This window comes from Aegilops tauschii, chromosome 2 (assembly GCF_002575655.3).
Source record: "Aegilops tauschii subsp. strangulata cultivar AL8/78 chromosome 2, Aet v6.0, whole genome shotgun sequence".
NCBI classification, from domain to species: domain Eukaryota; kingdom Viridiplantae; phylum Streptophyta; class Magnoliopsida; order Poales; family Poaceae; genus Aegilops; species Aegilops tauschii.
The window spans coordinates 104,655,353-104,676,151 of record NC_053036.3 but is presented as its reverse complement, the minus strand read 5'-3'; the positions used below and the strand labels follow the sequence as shown (position 1 = coordinate 104,676,151).

The 20,799-nt window shown below is 47.8% G+C and overlaps 2 protein-coding genes across 2 annotated transcripts; both read left to right on the top strand.

Annotated features, from left to right (window-relative positions):
• The first annotated feature begins 418 nt into the window (after positions 1-418).
• On the top strand, positions 419-1,701 carry LOC109735308 (uncharacterized). Its single transcript, XM_020294515.4, has one exon. It carries the CDS (start codon positions 453-455, stop codon positions 1,338-1,340), a length of 888 nt encoding a protein of 295 aa, XP_020150104.1. The 5' UTR covers positions 419-452; the 3' UTR covers positions 1,341-1,701.
• A 6,994-nt stretch (positions 1,702-8,695) lies between these two features.
• Positions 8,696-9,875, top strand: LOC109735309 (uncharacterized). Its single transcript, XM_020294516.4, has one exon. It carries the CDS (start codon positions 8,745-8,747, stop codon positions 9,627-9,629), a length of 885 nt encoding a protein of 294 aa, XP_020150105.1. The 5' UTR covers positions 8,696-8,744; the 3' UTR covers positions 9,630-9,875.
• Positions 9,876-20,799: the final 10,924 nt, after the last annotated feature.

The following is a 20,799-nucleotide window of genomic DNA, read 5'->3' as shown; positions in this document are numbered from 1 at the left end:
GGTAACATAAGTAGTATCATGCACTTGGGACTCGCAAACATGCTTATGTGGCAGACAATTAAAGAAGAGAGAGATGGTTATAGTAACATAGGTAGATACCGTAACATAATAAATGTGATGCTACTATGTGCCATGCATGGCAATAAATAAGACCACTTATGATACTAATCTATGATACTATGCACTATAAAGATAGTAACATATACTAGTAACATATGCATGTTACTAGTCTAAGTTACTCCCCACTATGACCAGCCTTAGTGAACTTGTCATGGGATTACTCATTCAGTTCGCAACCCGAAGATCGCGCGCCTTCTGCGTGCGTGTAAGATCCAACACTCCACACTCATCATTCCATCATCCATGCACCGGTTGCACTACTATATAAACCCATGCAGCCCTCTCTTCTTTCAACACCCATCTCATCTCAAACTACACCGAGCTCACTCATAATGGCTGCTAGCACTAAGCTTGGAGCTCTTGGTTTTGTTGTCCTCGTGAGCATTGGGTTCACCAATGCTTCGAGGATGCTAGCTAGCTCCTCCAGTGCTGGAGGCGGAGGCGGGGGAGGAGGAGGCGGTGGCAGCTCGTCGGGTGGGGGTGGGAGTGGATGGGGCCATGGGGCCGGAGGAGGTGGTGGCTTGGGATATGGCGAGAATGGTGGAGATGCCAGGAACAAGTATAACTTTGCCAAGGGAGCCGGTGGAGGAGGGGGAAACGGCGCTGGCGGTGGTTCCCAAGGCGGATCCGGATCCGGTTCCGGCTCTGGCGGTGGCAACGGTGTTGGTTCGAGTGGCTCGGCGTCAGCCCCTAGTGGCAGTGGGTACGCCAACGCTGATGGTCAGGGTGGGGGCGGTGGTGCAGGTGGTGGTGCAGATGGGTCAAGCGGATCTGGAGCCGGAAGTGGTGCTGGCAAAGGAGAAGCTGAGAGTGGCATAGCAACCGCCCCGGCTGTAGCTCCTTCTGCGGGTGGTGTCAGCTACTCTGATGCTGGCGGTGCTGGCACTGGCGGTGGTGGCGGTGACGGTGGAAATGGAGGTGGTAATGGTGCTGGAGGTGGGCAGGCCGCCAGCAATGACACTACTGGAGGCAATGCTAGTGGAAGTGGCAACGGCAGCGGAGGTGGCCAAGGTGGAGGCGTAGCTCAAGGTCCAAGCATGGGAGTTGGTTCTGGCTCTGGCACTGGAGGCGGACAGACTGGTAGCACTGGTTCCTATGGTCAAGGCTATGCCACAGGAACCGGTGCTGGAACGGGTGGCGGCGGTGGCAGCAGCAACAATGGTGGGTTCGGCCACGGTGGAGGCAGCGGATCCGGATCCGGCAGTGCCGGATACCCCTAAATTTCCTTTTCAAACAAGATAGAATCAAAGCCCATCACATATTTTACTATTCCACGTCATTTGTGTTTCTTTTCATTCATAGGGTTTTCACTAGGCGCCTCCTAATAAAGGGCTCCATGATTCTAGTGGAAGTACTAAGTAGTTAGTGGAACAATCTACTAACATGTAATCGGTACCTACGAATACATTATGTTATGATATCTATGTTTCCTTGTTAGTGTGACTGCTTGGTTTCTCCTTCCGGACCAATATGCCTAGCTAAGGTTGTTCTAAGAAGAAAGCTAATGGTTAATTGTTCTAGTTGCCTCTAATTTCCTTCTCCCTTGGGGATGGTGGCTGGTTTGGCTAGCGTGGAGTAGTACGTGGCAGTTTTTATGAGAAATGTAAGAAGAAAAGAAAGGACAAATGTTGATATACGCCTTGATCCAGGTTGTTTATGGACGACCCACGAGGTCGTACTCTTATGTTTCTCTCTCAATTTATTTGATGCTATGTCAAGTCAGCAAAACATCTAAGTAGTTTTTTTTCTTTGAGAGAGTAGACGGAGCGAGTAGTTGACATTGCAATGGCAACATTACGATGCACCACCGTAGAAGATGTACGTCCTACGTCACATCTATTCCCTCTATTCCATAACTTTTTTCGTGGTTATAGTTTGAATTATAGAATGGAGGGAGTATTGAACAAGGTCGGGTTTAGAAAAACGGCCAAGTTGAAGTTGACCAAATGAAGCCATTATGTGTCATAGCATGTTGTGTAACAAAATTTGTCATAGCATGAGCTTGTGCGACAAATATTTATGGAAAACAATAAATAGAAAAGGCCGTGGTGCTACAAAATTTCGCTTTTTATTTTGTCACAGGCTGTCCAAATATGTGGATGCTTATCGCATCATACTCCCTCCTCTGTAGTTTCTTAGACCCATATAAAAATTGGATTTTTTTTGCTGTTTTGAAAGCCTAATTGTTTTGGAAATATGCAAATCTAGCTTCCGTACAGTAAATCTGTCTAATTCTGGTTCAGCGCGTGGAATCAAGTAAATACATGAGGGACATGCATGTAGCTTGAATATTTTGTAGCGTTCTAAGCCGTCTTGACTGCGCACATCTTTCAGTTTCATATACTTGCGGGTATGTGTGTATACATGGGCGCAGAGATGTGTCTCCGCTGTAGGAAGGTCGGTCATGGCATATTTTTCAGAAGAGAAGGCCAACACCATATGTTATAGTCATCCAACCCTTACAAGGCCATTATTGGTACAGCGATGTTCTCTTACACTCGTCGACCGCAGGCTGTGGGCAAGCCCGACAATGCCTCTGGATCTTTGGACACTCTTGGAGCTAGGGTAACAGTGTCATTGTTGACGTAGTGCTAGAAAGTCGCCGGTTGGAGACAAAGATGTTGGTGACGACGCACTGATGAGCAGATCTAGCTAGCTAGAACTATTGAGGCCTCCTCTCACTAGCTCTCTAACAATTAGAGTCAAAACTCGCTATGCTTCGGTGGACGGAGAAGAAGACAACAAACCAAAAAACACGAACCGTCGCTGTCCACACTACCAAACAACACCATCAAAGAGTATCTACATGAAACTAAGACAAATATGGGAAAGCGGGGCCAGATGACACTGCTCAGTGTAGGAGGTTTCTCGAGGGTCTTTGGCAGGGTAGTCGGCAAAGAGGATATGCCGAGTGGCTCGTGGATAACACTCGGCAAACTATGAGACATGTGGCAGACCCTAGGAATTCCTAGTAGAACTGTTTGTCGAGCATCGGTACCCGGCAATGAGGATATGCCAAGCGGCTTGTGCTTGACACTCGGCAAACTAGGGGACACATGGTAGCCCCTAGGGATCCCGGGCAGAATTCTTTGTCACGCACCAGTTTGGGACACCTAGGTGCCCAGGCACCTTGCCTCTTCATCGTTGGATCGTGTTCAACAATTGATTTGGAAACCAATAAAAATGCATCAATTGCTAGTGAATTTGGCAGTCTTTAATTTGTGGACCGTTCCATGCATGCATGTCGTGTGATAAAAAGGCAGGGTATTAATATGTAAGTCGACATTTATTACTTTCTTATATAGCATGTATTCTGCCCTTGTATAACAGATCAAATTAGGAATTGGTACGTATGACGCAAGATTTCATTGGATATATACGCACCCTGAGAATGCACATAATTTTGGTAGTAGGTATTGCATACCCGTATTAGATAGTTAGAAATTAAATAAAGCGTAAATAGTTCTAAAAATAAATTATTGGGTATATACGTACCCGCATGTGTACATAATTACATGAGTAGATATTAGATATCCGTATTTGTACATAATATCGTTAGTAGATATTTTTTTATAGTATCGTTAGTAGGTATTAAATACCCATATATTTACATAAATTATTGGGTATATACGTAACCGATATGTACATAATTTCGTTAATAGGTATTAGATACTCATATTAAATAGTTAAAAAATAAAACGTAATAGTTCAGAGAATAATTTACTGGGTATATATACCCGCGTATGCACATAATTTTATTATTAGATAGTTAGGAAAAAAAATGCGCGTATTAGATACCCATAGTAGTTCAGAAGAAAATAAAATATTACTACGATTTATTGTATGGCAAGTTTTGCCTGAACGTAATAGTTCAGAAAATAATTTACTGGGTATATATACCCGCGTATGCACATAATTTTATTAGTAAGTAGTAGATACCCGTATTAGATAGATAGGAAACAAAAATACGCATATTAGATACCCATAGTAGTTCAGAAGAAAATAAAATGTTACTATGATTTATGGTATAGCAAGTCTTGCATGCTTAATAGTTAAAAACGAAAATAAAATGTAAACATGGAAAGTCTTGCATGAAGAATAATTAGGAAACAAATCAAACATTCATTGTGCGGCGGTACATACCTAAAACAATCAAGGTGCCCGGGCACCTAGGTGTCCCAGTTAATTTACACACACACACACACACACACAGATATATATATATATATATATATATATATATATATATATATATATATATATATATATATATATATATATATATTGAAAAGGAGGATGACCCTCGGCCTCTGCATCTGGTAGATGCATGCGGCCATTTTATTAATTATTCTCGAGGACCTTACAAAGTAGAACAACAATATGTCTGAATCCGCCATCTTGACAGCATCTGCCGCTACTCCTATCCAAATGATGAAGGGGTGCAAGCTGGGCCACATATCCAGACCTCTCACCTAAGCTAACATCTAAAGCTAGAGGCCCCGACCAAGCCATCTGCCAGGTCCGGGGCTCAAACCGGTCCGACGCACTCACATGTGTCGTCGCCGCCGTCTTCCGCTAGTCCATCGGCAAACATATATGTCGAGTATTAGGACACCAACACTCAGAAAAGCTAGGTGTCACATGGCAAAACATGTGGTGCACTGTTTTTGCCGAGCATTCCCCACAAACACTCAACAAAGGAAGCTACCATGTGGCGCCATTGTTTCTGTCAGCAGGTCATCACTAAGCTTTATGTCTCGGAGCATCCCCATGTTGCACTCAGCAAAGCCTTTGGCGAGTACCCGACAAACAACACTCGGCATACCCTGCTTTGCCGGGCAGGGGTATGTTGAACGGTCTTTGCCAAGTACTTTTCGGGTTCGCCGAGTATTTTGGTACTCTGCATAGAATTGTTTTCATGTAGTGCGTATACATATACGCTCTATTCGTATATGAAGATATATACACACATATACACCATATTAATTAACTTTACAAAGGGAGAGAAGAGGGTATTTAAACCAATAATTATAACACTCATGTCTAGTAACAATTGCACTAAATGACATATAATTGGAATTATTTTTGTATATTACACGTATCACTTTAATATTTAAAATATTCTTACATTCTCTCACTTGGCTTGTGCAATGACATGAAGATCAAAACCTTTAAAGATTGATCCTGTGAATTAAGATGCTGGAGGGGCAATGTTTTAACATGCGAATCAAAATCAATAAAGTAATTCTCACGAAGTTTCATGTAATTTTAATCTCACGGGATCCGGTCGGTGCTGGTCTTCAATGGATCTATTTGGGTCCCATCTACGTCCGTCGCCGTTCATGTGGTGTCAGGTTAGATCTTTCCGATATAAGCTTCTCTCCATCATCAACGGTTGTTATTCTAATGTGTTGGCTTTTTGAGGACTTAGCACGATAACTTTCCGACTGCCTACTAAAATAAGGTTTGCTCGGCTCTGATGAGGGAGGGGCGATGATGACAGCGCCATTTGGCTCGCTCTGGGGTGCGTAGTCGTCGCTAGGTGATCTATCGACCTGGTTGTAATTTTTGTAATCTTCGGTGTTCTTTGTACTGACATGATAGATAATGAATTAATTACCAATAAAGAAAATGGCCTTCTTAAGAAAAATGGCTTTGCTATACTACCCGTAGTTAGGATCTCGCATGCAGGTGGATAATCGAATACAAAATCGTAAGCCTAGGATAGGTCAATTCTCGGTGTTTGCGTCACCATAACGATCCCAAAGATAGCACACTCCAAGTGTGTTCCTGTCAGTGTATGAAAGTACGTGGTCAAATTTCTGAACTTCGAGGACGCGTTAAGGTGTTAAACCCTAGGTCGCCGCTGTTAGCTTTAAATCCTACGAGGAGGCTGCAATTAATATAAGTCAGCACTCTCCTTCGTCGTCTACCAGAAGATTAACTCTACTCGTCTACAGAAGACGGATGACAAGCAGCTCATATGGAAAACCTGGACACCCGGAAACATAAAAGTTTTCTTTTGGCTATTGCTCAAAAATCGGCTCTCGTGCAATGATAGACTCCAACGCAGAGGATGGGAGAATGGATACTTCTGCACTTTATGCACAAGAAACCTGAAGACATCAGTACATCTCTTTTGGGATTGCCCGGTCAGTAAGGAAATATGGAGAAGGATCTCAACCTGGAATGACTGTGACAGGCTCATGCGCCTCGCCTCGTCCTCAGATCACCTCACCTCCTCCATTTGCAGAATGCGCAACCTCATCCAACAATCAAGACCAAGGCTCGGAGAGAGGCTCAAGACGATGATCTTTCTTGTCACATGGCACATCTGGAAGGAGAGGAACAACAGAACTTTCAGACATGAGTCAACCCAAATCTGCAATGTGATCGCCGCGATCAGAAGAGATGCAGAGGTTTGGAAGCTAGCAGGGGCAAAGTGCCTTGCAACGCCACTAGGGGATCCAGGCTAGGCTCTATGTTTCCATTCAGCCCTGGTTTTCAGGGTTTTTGAAACCCCTCTCTTGTAACCAATCATGATCACTTGATCATGAACATATTTCCCGCTTTCTACCTGCTTAATATATGAATGTCGGTGATACACCGGTTTTTTCAAAAAAAAAAAAAACTCTGCTCGTCTAGTGGCTATAGCGTGGGGCTAGCTGGAGCCTTTCTCAAACTGCATGCACCGACGGCGAGGACCGACGTCGGACGGTCAGAGCATAGCTCCATCTTCCGCATGCCAAGTTCATGTGCTTGTAGGAAGTAAGATGTAGGAGTACTAGTGCTATGGTAATGCATGCACCTTACGGTTTAGGCGAGTCACTGTTTCCATTTATCGAAATCATTAAGTTGTTACTCACTAGTTAAACAAAATCATGCTCCCTCCGTTCTTTAAAGAGTGTACTTTTAACTTTATTGAAGTCAAATTTTTTATGTTTAACCATATTTCTACAATACATCATTTTCTGTTGGTACTAATTAACAATAAGACAATGCCTTAGGAACTGTATACTTACTGTATGTATCTTGTTCTTCTTGTTATATAGATCCGTGGCGTTCATGATTCATAATGGTCAAGTGGCATGCATAACTGCAATGTCAAAGGATTCCCTGTGATCTACTCCCTCCTTTTCGGTTTATAAGGCTTAATTCAAAATCTCACCAACCAAGGTAGATGGTGAGTGGTGAAATACTTTTTATAGTTTGCAAAAACACTCAATTAATGCTTTTGTTTTTCTAAAAAAGTACTCCCTCCGTCTAGGTGAGTAAGTCACCTTACGAAATCCAGATTTTCCCAAAACCATAAGGCGTGTAACATTGAATTCTCCTCGATCCCCTCCCAGCCTCATTCACGAGCGCTCTTTATCCTCCTCGTTTCCCTCTGCTGCCTCGTTCTCCTACCCGTGGAAACCACTGCGTTGATTAAGGAAGAGATTGAAGACCTTTTTGCATGCATGCGTTGATTAGGGAGTACGTGGGCCTGCATGGAGAGCTGAAAAGGCATGGGATTAAATGCTGATTTTGCTTCCCTTTGTCCTTGTGCTGTGATTGGAAGTTTAGCTCGTCCCAGTGCTCCTCATCGCCCAATCTAAAGCCATCTAGGTCGCGCTGCCACTCCTAAGGTGACTTACTCACCTAAACGGAGGGAGTATGTTTACCAATGCATTAATTGCAATGCATGCATGCATAAATTACATGCATTGGTCAATTTTCTTTTAATACCTGCATGCAATGATTTAATGCACCTTAAAATCTGAACATGTGATGGGGAACAACCAAAATAAGCCTTATAAAATGAAAAAACTAAAATTTTGAGATAAGCCATATAAACTGGAAAGGAGGGAGTACATCTTCTAGACGGATCTTTGGGATCCACGAATCCAGTTCATGAATGGGTCACTGTGCAATAGATCGTGAGGTCATAATGTCGATTAAGGGAAGTCACGTTCTTTCACGTGGCGGAGGGACGAATTTCAAGGCAAGATATCAATATGCATTTGCGACCCGGTCTTTCAGGGCACCTCACATTCAGCAGTACTATCATTTCCCCTATGCACACAGTGTATACGTAGTATAGGGTTTGAACTTTGTGGTTCAACATGTGAGAACCAATCTAAATGAAAATAACTCACACGAAAAATCGCAACACAGATGTTTTTTCTAAAGGTTTTCCTAAAACTTAGGGTTTTTATGCAACCCAAAACTAGATTACGGGTGTTTTCCCAGAAAGCACATCATCAGTATCGATCAGAACAATAGCCGTCCTGGTACAGGTGGTCGTATCAAGAGAAGAATTAATTAATCTGTCTGTCAGGAGATGGAATCTCAATTCTCAACCAAGCGTCAGTACGTATCTTCAGTCCCTTCTACAGCTGACCAGTTCTCATCAATTAATTAGAGATTAAAGAAAGATATGAAGAGATTTGCTTGATCGATGCATTTAGTGCAGTCAACGGTGTGCATGCATGCTACCGTGCGCGCCTTCTGCGTGTAAGATCCAACACTCGGCATCAATCACGCATGCACGGCTTCCACTGCTATATATACCCACGAAACCATCTCTTCTTTCAACACCCAACTCATCTCACACTCCACCGAGCTCTCAGTCACAAGTCACAATGGCTACTAGCACTAAGCTTGTAGCTCTTGGCTTTGTTGTCCTCGTGAGCATTGGGTTCACCAATGCTTCAAGGATGCTGGCTAGCTCAAGTGCTGGAGGTGGAGGCGGGGGAAGCGGGGGTGGTGGCAGCTCGTCGGGTGGGGTTGGGAGTGGATGGGGGCATGGAGCTGGAGGAGGTGGTGGCTTGGGATATGGCGAGAGTGGTGGAGATTCCAGTAACAAGTATAACTTTGCCAAGGGACTTGGTGGAGGAGGGGGGCACGGTGCTGGCGGTGGTTCTCAAGGCGGATCCGGTTCCGGTTCCGGCTCTGGCGGTGGCAACGGTGTTGGTTCGAGTGGCTCAGCGTCAGCGCCTAGTGGCAATGGGTATGCCAGTGCTGATGGTCAGGGTGGGGGCGGAGGTGGAGGTGGTGGCGCAGATGGGTCAAGCGGATCTGGAGCCGGAAAGGGTGTTGGCCAAGGAGAAGGTGAGAGTGGGATAGCAACTGCCCCGGCTGTAGCTCCTTCTGCTGGTGGTGACAGCTACTCTGAAGCTGGCGGTGGTGGTAACGGCGGCGGTGGTGGTGACGGTGGAAATGGAGGTGGTAATGGCGCTGGAGCTGGACAAGCCGCCAGCGATGACACTTCTGGGGGCAATGCAAGTGGAGGGGGTGGCGGCAACGGTGGTGGCCAGGGTGGAGGCGTAGCTCAAGGTCCAAGCATGGGAGTTGGTTCTGGCTCTGGCATTGGAGGCGGACGGACTGGTAGCACTGGCTACTATGGTCAAGGCTATGCCGCTGGAACCGGTGCTGGAACGGGTGGTGGTGAAGGCGGCAGCAACAATGGTGGGTCCGGCGGCGGTGGAGGTAGCGGATCTGGATTGGGCAGTGGCGGATACCCCTAAATTTCCTTTTCGAACAAGCTAGAATTGGAGCACATCATGCATTCTAGTCTCTTCATTTCACGATTTCACATCATTTGTCTTCCTCTTCATTCATAGGGTTTACTAGGCGCCTCCAAATAAAGGGCTCCATGATTCTAGTGGAAGTACTAAGTAGTTAGTGGAGCAATCTACTGAGATGTAATCGCTACCTATGTGCATCTTATGTTATTTCATTGTGAGTCTGAGTGCTTGCTTACTATTTTCAAACCAATATGCCTAGCTATTGTTTGTTTTAAAAAAGGTCAGGCCCCCTTTGATTTGTAGAAACTTTGTAGAAATTTCATAGGATAGGATTACAAAAGAATCGGAAGCCGCGCGAGTGGCCCACCTTCTTAACTGTAAGCTGGGCTCTTATCCGTTCAAGTACTTGGGTTTGCCTATTTCCCCGGATGTGCTTCATGCCAAAGTTTTTGCCCCGGTAGTCACAAAGGTGGGAAACAGGGTCCTTCCCTGACGGGGTAGATATAATACGAATGCTGGTAAAGTGGCTCTAATTAATGCTTGCCTCTCCTCACTACTAGAAAAAGGCTTACTAGTGGCGCACCAGTTTTGCCTACTAATGGCGCACTACTGGTGCGCCACTAGCATCACGCCACTAGTAATTTTTACTAAGCGCCATTAGTATCTGGTACTCTAATGGCGCACCGGGCAGTGCGCCATTAGTATAGGCCACGGTGCGCCATTAGTATGCCTCCCAGGGGGGCATATATACCCATGTGCTTTGCCATACTAATGGCGCACTGCAGTGTGATGCGCCATTAGTATCCTTCGGCATACTAATGGCGCACTGCTGGGTGATGCGCCATTAGTACCCTCTGGCATACTAATGGCGCACTGCTCTGGGATGCGCCATTAGTATCCTTTGGCATACTAATGGCGCACGTTGGCGTGATGCGCCATTAGTATGTATATTAGGGATTTTTTTTCTTTTCTGATTTTTGCACAGATTACAAAATATATTATTGGACAGAAAATAAGCAGCAGGACACAGCAACCGCAGATTCATCGAATACAATAGAAGATTAGTCTCCGAATACAATTCATCATATTAGTCTCCGAATTCAAAAGACCGAACGAAGATAGAACATTACAAGTCTCGAGACCGCGAGTAGCGAGTTTGTCTTCACGTTACAAGTCGATATCGATCATCTAAACTACCATCACATAGAAGAGAGATGCGGTCATCACGATGAGCATCATCGCGATGAAACTGGTCTTCATCCGGTTCCTCCAACGCTCCCTCCTCTCTCCCGCTAGATAGCGCGCGTATCTAGATTCCGCCTCCGCCCTAGTGGTGTACCCTTTGTAACTGTTACCGCTGAAACGGTGAACCTGTCTCCGACACTCCTCCCAGTCGTCGTAGACTCCGGGAACCTTACCCTTGTACACGACATACGACGACATCTCTATGCACTAGCCAAACAACAGACAATACATAAGCAATATATAAGTATGCAACAAAAGGATCGGAAGAGAAAAGCAAGACATTAATAGCACGATTCATGGTCCTACTAACAAATAGCATCGATTACATCTAAGTTGAATGACTGTCCAAACCAAAGAGACATACAAGTTCACTACAGTTTAATTACAACATGAGCTAATGAATGTTTCAGAACTACACATAGCATCACAACTTTCGACTCGACTCATGGGACCGGAGCGTGGATGAAGCCGCCGTCTGTCGTGATGGTCATGAAGTCGCGGGCGTTGTCAGCCTGCATTTGTAGCGTTGTGTCTATCTCGCTGTTGGACGGTTGAAATTTGAGGTAGAACTGCCCCGAGGTACGAGACATCTTGATGGATGATTTCTGCAAACTCCGACTGGATGTGAAAGAATTCTTGTCGGATGTCCGCGTCCTGGATTTCCCCCAAGCTTGCGGCCCAATCTTTGAGATTATTTGGTAGCAGAAGGTGATTATGGTCCCGCACGATCGCCCGCATGTGATGGAGGGCGTAGTAGGCATCCTTCTGACCGCCAGGCGACTGCTTGACGCAGGGGAACGTCGTATTGTGGGTGAACACGTGCCTGCCGTACCTACGAACTGGCCTCTTAAAGGTGCCTCCAGATGTGGCGTAGCCGGGGAGAGCATCATCAAGAACTTTCTTGATATTTGTGTAGTCTATCTTGGAGTCACGGTCCGGGTCGAGATACGTGGCCATGGAATATTTCGGGCTTAAGAGGATGAGTGTGCAATGTGTGTCACTGCACAGAACACGGAATGTTAGAAAAAAAGAACGATCGAAATCTAAGAAATCATATGTTACGGGGCGGTTAGGAGATGACTTACTCGGGAAAGTAAGGCACGAGGAAGTTATCCATATCTGGGTTTGCCAGAATGACGCCTTCGAGGTGTGAACTCGCGACTTGCCGGTCCCCAGCGCTGCCCAAGATCTTGGCACGCATGTAGAAGGGGTCGACTATCACAATGTCCGGGGTCTTGTCTCTAATGATCCGCATCTCTATACTCAACGAAAACAGCCGAACGAAGGTGTAGTGCAGCGGATGAAGGTTAAGCATAGCAAAGATGTCATCAAATCGCAGGACGATCGTACCCCCGACGGCGCTATCCACAAAGCCCTTGCCCTCTGGCACCTTGGCCACGAAAACCGGGTATGCCACATCATTCTCTCTGAGACGCCGCTTCTCCAAAGAAAGAACACTGTCATGCAGACTCCGCATAGCATCGGTTGCAGCATTGAGCATATTTGTCGGTAGCATCGGCCTACCCGCCACATGCACCCTCCTCGAGATATCCTTAGGTGAAGGTGGTCCGTCCTGAGCACGGATCGTACTCGGTGCCGGTTGGCTCGCACTGGCGCCCTTGTTAGTCTTTCGTTTCCGTCCCTTCTTCTTGATCTGCTGTAATGGGATCGAGTTCTGCTCACAGACCGCCTTCTTGAGCGTGTTGGGGCTGATAATATTTGGCACCTCAGCTATCTGAGGCTCGGTGAAGGCGGCAGCTGGAGGCGTCTCCTGAGAACTGAACGCCAGACGACGCCTGTTGCAATTGGGTTTCTCCGCCGTACCAGATAGATCGCGGTCGTCTTTTTGAGGGTTGGGTTCTTGAGAAGGAGGCCCGCAGAACTCGTCACCGTACCCATGTTCGGCAAAGTACTTATCGACGTTGGTAAATGTACCGTCGTCGTCGTCGTCCGGATCCTGTGCCATATGCATGTTCGGATCCTGTGCCATAGGGATGTCCGGCAGGTCCGGTAGCGTTGCGGCGTTCTTGCCATGGCTTGGCGCTGGCACAACTGGCGGTCTTGTCTGTGGGGTGGTGTCCCCCGCCCCCAAACGAATCTGGCTCTTCGGCCGAAGCAGGGGCCAGCTTACACAGGCGCTGAGGGTCATCACATCATCTTCGTCGGCCCCAGCGGGTCAAATCGGAGGTAACAACTCGTCGCAGCCTGGCAGTACCCGAACCAGTTCAACCCTATAGAAGGTGGGTGGCATCGGATTACCGTGGAACATGCGTTTGCCCGGTTGAACGATTCTGCCCTTGGCGACATCGACCAACTCGCCGCCCACGAAGTGCAGGAGAGTGCAAGGAACATCGGTGGCGCCCTGCGAAAACATGTAGGGCGTCAGGGATGCCCAGTCAAAGGCAAGGAGATGAAGTCATCGGCCGAGAGGCTTAGTTACCGTGATGCCGTCGAGCTCGGCTAATGTCGAGGCACCGCCAACGGCGGGCGTGCGCGTGCAACTGACGGAGGGGCCGCTTGCTGGCGAGGTGCCGGCCGGCGTACACCCAGGTGCATTAAGCTCCAATGCCCGTGCCGGCGCCGAAGACACGAATACCGCCTCCGCCGGAGACACCAATGGCGCCGCCTGCGCGTTGTGCGAGTTGCTGGCCATGAAGCTGGGAACCGGGGGAGGCCCCTGTTGGCCGCCCGCAATCCATGTCATCAGCCCCTGAATCAAGGTAGGCACAATGGCGGTGAGCGTCGTTCCCAATTGTTGTTGCACTTGCTCTTGGACAATCTCCGGAATCCGCGCCACTTGTGCCTTGAGTTCTTGAACCTCGCGCGACTGGCTTTCCGAGCTAGTCTTTTTCTCCTTTCGCCCACCAGCGGTATAGTATGACGACCATTTTGTGGACAAGCCTTTGCCGGCCACACGACCAGCTGACGACGGCTTACTGAGCTTATCCTTGTTTTTCATTACGTTCAACGCCCTATTTAAAGGGGTGCAAAAAGGGGAGCTCTGAGATGACCCCGCGCTACTGCTTTCAGCCTCCTGCGGAAGGAATGTGAACCATTTAGAAATTTGGCTTCATTAACTAGAATGCAACCATATATGTAGCTAATTACGCGGGGGTGTATTCCTTACCAGAACTTTCTCAAGCGCCTTGGTCTTCGGATCCGTGGTAAGCTCCTTTGTTACCGGGTCCTCCTTGTACCGGGCCCTGACAAAGTTCCTGGTCTGCTTGTCAGGGAATTTCTCGAAGCGGGGCGGTAGGCCTTGCTCGGCACGCTCCGCGTCCTCCTTGTCCCATATAGGCTCCGCCACTCTATAACCGCCGGGACCGAGTTGGTGGACCCCTAAGTTCAACTGCCGCATTTCTTTCCCCCACTGACTTGATTCGGAGGTTGCGCTGCTCTCGCACTTGATCTTGAACTCCTTGTAGTCATCTTCGCTCATCAAAGGATATTTCGCCTTGATCTTCTCATAACTATCACCTTTTTCAATCATTGCCTTCACCGTGCTTCTCCATGTAGACAGGGCCGTGCTCATCCTCGTGAGGGCGACACTGTTCACTTTATTCCCTGAGAGGCGTGTGTTTGCAAACTCATTGGGGAACTTGTATCGTTCGTGCAGCTTCGTGAAGAGGAGGCAGCGCAAATTCCCTCGGTCCTTATGCCTTAGGTTCTCGGTGTTGATCGAGACGGTGCTCCGGAGAATGCACCCGAGCTGAACCGAGTACCCCTTGACTACATGTTTGGGCGCCGTTGGATGCCCGTCGGAGTTCACTTCAGTAAATTCCTCCTTGACGGTGCCGAGCACGTTCGGGCGCCGGTCCTTCCGTTGCCTCTTCGGTTGGCTGCCATCTGTGCGTGCGCCGTCATCATCAGTGGTGGCATCCTCGGCGGCACCATCAGTGGTGTCATCCCCGACGCCATTAGGGGTTGTGTAGTCAGGATCGGTGTCTTCCGCGGCGTCCTCATAGCGGTGAGGTTCTTCCTCCATCTCCTAGGACAGCTCCCAGAATTGCTTGCCGCCCGAACCGCCGGCCTCATCGTTGTGGGCCATGTTTCGCTCTAAATAGGAAAAAAGTTTGGTCAAAAAGTTGGTTATTGTCAAGGAACAAGATCTCTAAGTTGACCAAATAACCTAATTCTCGAGGAATGTCGCCAAAAAGATGGTTATTGTCAAGGAACAATTGAGAGATGTTTGTGATATTGCCTAGGTGTTTTGGGATGGAACCTGTTAGTGTGTTGTTGCTAGGTGTTGTGGGATGGAACCAGTAGCTTCCTTGCAACCCACAAAAGAGAAAGGAAAAGGGGTGAAAAGGGGGAGATGGTTAGCTTTGATGAGCAGGCAACATCTTCCTAACCCCCTTCTTCTTGTCTCCTCTCACTATCTCTCTCACACACATGGCAAGCAAGGGTGTCTGAGTGTGTGAAAAAAATACTAAACTAAGCCAACCACTAAAGCACTAGATCACTACTATTGGTTGATGTCAAGATACATGCTGATTAATTTTTGTTTCGGTTGAGAATCGGGCACCTTCTAGGTCAAGAAAATTGGGCATGACCTTTGCTAATTTTCTTGACCTAGGAGGGCCCCAATCTCAACCGAAATGGGAATTAATCAACATTTCAGGAGAAAGGGGTAACGAAGTGATGGGGCAAATGTGCCGGGCACCACAATGTGATCACAGAAACAAAGCAGCACCACTGGTGTTGGATTCACAGTGTAAATGATGGATGAAAAGGCCACAAACCATATGGTCCTCTACTTTCATATGGACAAAATAAAAGTTCACATGAATGGCTACTTGACTGAATGGTGCCAGGTAAACAAACTCCCAAAGTCCACTAGCAGATCCAAGATCTAATTCTATTACACACAACATAGCAATTTAAGAGAATTAGAATAAGGATAGTAGGAAATGAAAAAGAATTATGCTCAAAGAACAATGGTAACAGCAAAATATTGAAACCTTTGGTAAGCATTATATTACAAAAAAACAAGATATGTAGTACTACACAATATCCATAACCAGAAAACAAGACATGCATATTCTTAGGCAGAGTAAAATAGTCCTGCATTCTTGGCAGTTGTCTGCTAGTGATTTGCCTCATCATCATATCATAAGTAAAATTCTTATTCTTATTCTTATTCTTATTTACTCCTTGCATTTTCATTCTTCTTCTTACTGTCAAAATTCAGAGTAAATTCTAGCCTTATTTGTACTGCTTGTGCTTGTAGTAGTAAGATTCAGGAGTAGGAGATCACAAAAGTACAGTCCACAGGTTACTCCAAGTTTCTGAATTTTCAGTAAATTTTCTGTAAGAAAAGAACTAAAAGAAAAGAAATCCTAGGGTTAAAAAATCTGGAGCAAGTCCTAGCAGAACCACAAAATGTTCATCTACTCCTAGGATGTCCTGTTCATAATTCTAGTTCATGTCCTAGGATGTGCTATTCATAATTGTTAATCCAAACAGCAGATACACAAGCACTGGATTTTACAAATGTCCAAACAGTGTCATATCTGAAATGTATGATTTTCAGTAGCAGAGATTCAGAGTCATTAGTTTTGAGTGTACATCGTGAAAAACCTAGAGGACGCCGGCGGGGAGAGAAACCTAGGGGGAAGGAGGGGAGGAGAGAGGAGGAATCACCTAGAGGACGCCGGCGTCGAGGAGGCTGCGAGCGGCGATCCGGAGGAAGGGGCCCGTGATGTCGTCGATGTCCTTGGCCGCCTTCTTGACCTTCCGAGCAGAACAAGGCACGGGTGGTGAGAGGAGGAGGAGGAGAAGCTAGGGGGATGGGGGAAGGGAGGGAGGGGACGTACGTGCTGGGGCGGGGGTGGAGTCCGGCGGGGGTCGGGGCGGCGGCGTCGAGGCAGCGCAAGACCAGAGCGGCGGACGATGTGCAGGCGCGGCGGACGGAGGGGGCGGAGCAAGGGGGCGGCGGCGTACGGTTGGGGTCGAGGAGTGGGGGATCTGGTGAGCGAGCGAGGGAGGGAGGCGACAGTGCGAGGGGAACAAGTACGTCGATTCTAATGGCGCACCTCCCCCTGGTGCGCCATAAGTACGTCGATTCTAATGGCGCATCTCCCCCTGGTGCGCCATTAGAATTTTGTTTTACTTACTAGCCCGACTGGTCAGGTTATATTCCACCTAACCCTATCTCCATCAGAACACGCCCACTAGCCTGACTGGTCAGCACGCAGCACACACACTAGGAGGTCCTGGGTTCGATTCCCAGGCTCCCCAATTTTTGTTTTTATGCATTTAAAATGCTGTTTGATATTTATTTGTGTTTAAATATGTTCAAACTTGTTTAAATCATAACAGTAATATTTTTTTTATAAAAACAGTAATTTTTTTTAAAAAATATCATCAAATTTGTTATTTGAAAATATAATCAAATTTGCTTTTTTTGCAAATTTAGTTGCATTCATTTGTGACGGTGGAGCGGGCCGGGGGGGGGTGCGGGGGAGAGGGTGCGGGGGGTCGTCGGCGACGGCCGGTGGAGCGGGGGAGGGTGCGGTGGGTCGTCGGCGGCGGTGGAGTGGGGGAGGGTGCGGGGGGTCGGCGGCGGCGGCCGGTGGAGCGGGGGAGATGGTGCCCATGAAATACAATCGAGAAATGAAGGCTACAATTTAAATACAATCGATCTTAGCTAGCTATCTGTTCACAATTTTCTTGCCCTTATTTTTCGTAAATGAAGTTCTTCTCTTGAACGGACGTCCTTTAGGTATGGTGGTCCTGCTTCTTCTTGTGGTGTATGCTAATACTTCATCGTCGTCGTCATGTTCCATCTTTGGGTCGCCGTACTTGTCGAAGTCTTGCTCATTGGCGACTCCATCCATTCCGATGATCTTCCTTTTGCCTCTCCTCACGACAACACGACTGGGCTTTGATGGGTCGGTAATGAAGAAGCATTGGTCCACTTGGGAAGCCAGTACCCATGGCTCATTTTTCGCGGTGACGTTCGCGCCTGCGGTCTTGGATTTGGCTTCGGGTATAACCATGGTGGTGAAATACCGGTCTTCTTTTATGACGCTCTTGGCCCATCTGACACGGAACATCGGGACCTTCTCTCCAGCGTAGCTCAGCTCCCAGATCTCCTCGATCCTTCCGTAGTATCTATCCTTGTCGTTACCGGTGTAGGATTCCATCGTTACCCCAGAGTTCTGATAACCATCGCTCTTCATGTCCTTGTCCTCGGTGTAGAATGTGTAGCCGTTGATATTGTACGCCTCATACGTCATCAGGTTGTGCTCGGCGCCCTGTGACAAGGCGAATATGAGTTGTTCTTCCGCGGAAGAATCCTCATGTAAAGGGTACGACAGAAGCTTCTGCTTGAACCAACGCGTGAAACATGAGTTGTGCTATTTGATTATATCTCCGTCTGTCCTCTGTTGGCCTCGGTCATTGTACGTCATCTCAATAAACGTTTTGTGCTCTACCACCCAAGGATCGACCACGTCTATGTGTTTTAGCGCGACTAGGTTTGCTCTTTCAAAGTCGGCGAGTCGACCATTGAAGTCGACATGCATTTCGCGGCGACCCTCACGGTGACCCCATCCAGCGAGCCTGCCGAGGTGCCTGTTGACGGGCAGACCAACGGGGTTCTCGATGCCTAGATAATTCGTGCAGTAGGATATGCACTCTTCGGTCAGAAAGCCCCTGGCTATGCTTCCCTCTGGACGTGACATGTTGCGAACGTATCCTTTGATGACACCATTCATCCTTTCGAACGGCATCATGCTGTGCAGGAACGTCGGCCCGAGTTGGATGATATCCTCCACGATATGGACCAGCAGATGCACCATAACGTCGAATAATGCGGGAGGGAAGTACATCTCAAGCTCGCATAGTATCACCACGATCTCTTCCTGTAGCCTTCTAAGTTGCCTCACGCCAACCGACTTCCGAGAGATGATGTCGAAAAAGTTGCATAGGCCAAATAGCGTTTCACGGACGTGCGCGTCCATGATCCCACGGATTGCAACTGGAAGTATCTGCTTCATCATCACGTGACAGTCGTGAGACTTCATCCCGCTGAACTTCTGTTTCACTGAGTCTAGGTATCTGCTTATCTTCCCCGCGTAACCGTAAGGAAGTTTTACTCCTACGAGGCATGTGAAAAACTGATCGATCTCCTCCTGACTTAGAGTGAAGCACGCGGGAGGGAAGTCATTTCCGGTCTTCTTGGCCTTTTTGCCTTTGCGACGACTTTCCGTGTCCTGCTTCGCCTCATCATCATCATCATCATTAGCGTGAAGCTCCTCCCTGATGCCCATTGATTTCAAGTCTGCCCTTGCTTTCGGCCCATCTTTGGTCCTCTCTGGCATGTTGAGCAGGGTACCAAGCAGACTCTCGCACACGTTCTTCGTGATATGCATGACATCAAGGCTGTGAGGCACACGGTGGATCTTCCAGTACGGCAAGTCCCAGAACAGACCTCGTTTTCCATACCTTCAGCAGTGGCTCTGGCGCCTTTCGCTTCTTTCCCGGCTCTGGCGCCTTTTGCTTCTTTCCCGGCAGTGGGCAATCTTTCCAATTTTTCAACAGCTCGTCTATTTCCTCGCCGCTCCTCGTACGCGGGCGTCTTCGGGGTTCGGTTTCACCATCGAACAGATCCTTGCGTTTCCTCCACGGGTCATCGTCGCGAAGCCACCTTCGATGTCCCATGAACACGGTTTTCGAAGACCCGGGATCTCTATCTAGCTGGCGATACGTTGTGTCATCCATGCACCTAACACATCCAGAAAATCCGTGGACCACCTGCCCCGGGAGATATCCGAAACCGAGATAGTCGTGCACCGTCGTGAGCAGTGCGGCTCTCATAGGGAAATATTCTTTCTCTGTGGCGTCCCACGTATTGGCTGGCGTTTTCCACAGCGTGTCTAGCTCCTCTTCCAGCAGCCCCAGATACAGATTGATGTCGTTCCCTGGTTGTTTCGGCCCTTCAATTAGCATACTCATGTGAATGTACTTCCTCTTCATGCACAACCAGGGGGGAAGGTTGTACATCCACACAAACACAGGCCAGGTGCTATGTGTGCTTCTCTGGCTGCCAAACGGATTGACTCCATCGGTGCTCGCGCCCAGCACGATGTTCCTTGGATCGTTACCAAATTCTGGGTGTTCGAAGTTCAACGCTTGCCACTGGCTCCCATCCTTAGGGTGACTCAGCATCTTGTCTTTTTTATTTATCTCCGGATCATTTGCGTCATCTTCTCGCTTCTTCTCCTCCCTATCCGCGTGCCAACGCAGGAGCTTTGCTACCTTAGGGTCCGCAAAATACCGCTGCAGACGAGGAGTGATCGGAAAGTACCACACCACTTTTCGAGGAGCTTTCTTCCTCTTCTTGTATTGAGTGACGCCGCACACCGGACATATGGTAGACTCCGTGTGCTCGTCCCGATAAATGATGCAATTGTTCATGCACACATGGTATTTCACGTGCGGTAAATCCAGAGGACACACGATTTTCTTCGCCTCCTCGAAACTGGTCGGGCACTTGTTCCCCTTGGGAAGACGTTCGTGCCAGAATGACATGTTCTCGTCGAAGCATGCGTCGGTCATTTTGTGCTTTACCTTCATCTCCAGAGCCATGAGCATTACTTTCAGGCGGGTATCCTCGGGCCTGCATCCTTCATACAATGGAGTAACCGCGTCTATCTCCAGTTGATCCAGCTTGGCTTTCTCTCGGGCGGCAGCTCTTGCGTTATCCGTCTGCTTGAGAAGCAGCTCTTGAATATGAGGGTCCTGCACCCAGCCCATCGATGGTCCATCGTCGTCTGCTCCGCCGGCATCTTCATCTTCATGATCATGCCCTTCGTCTGCTCCCGGATCTTCCTCAGCATCATGTCCGACATCTTCTACATGATGACTGTGTACAGCATCACCGTCGTGATCATGTCCTGGAGATTCTTCGTCTTCTCGC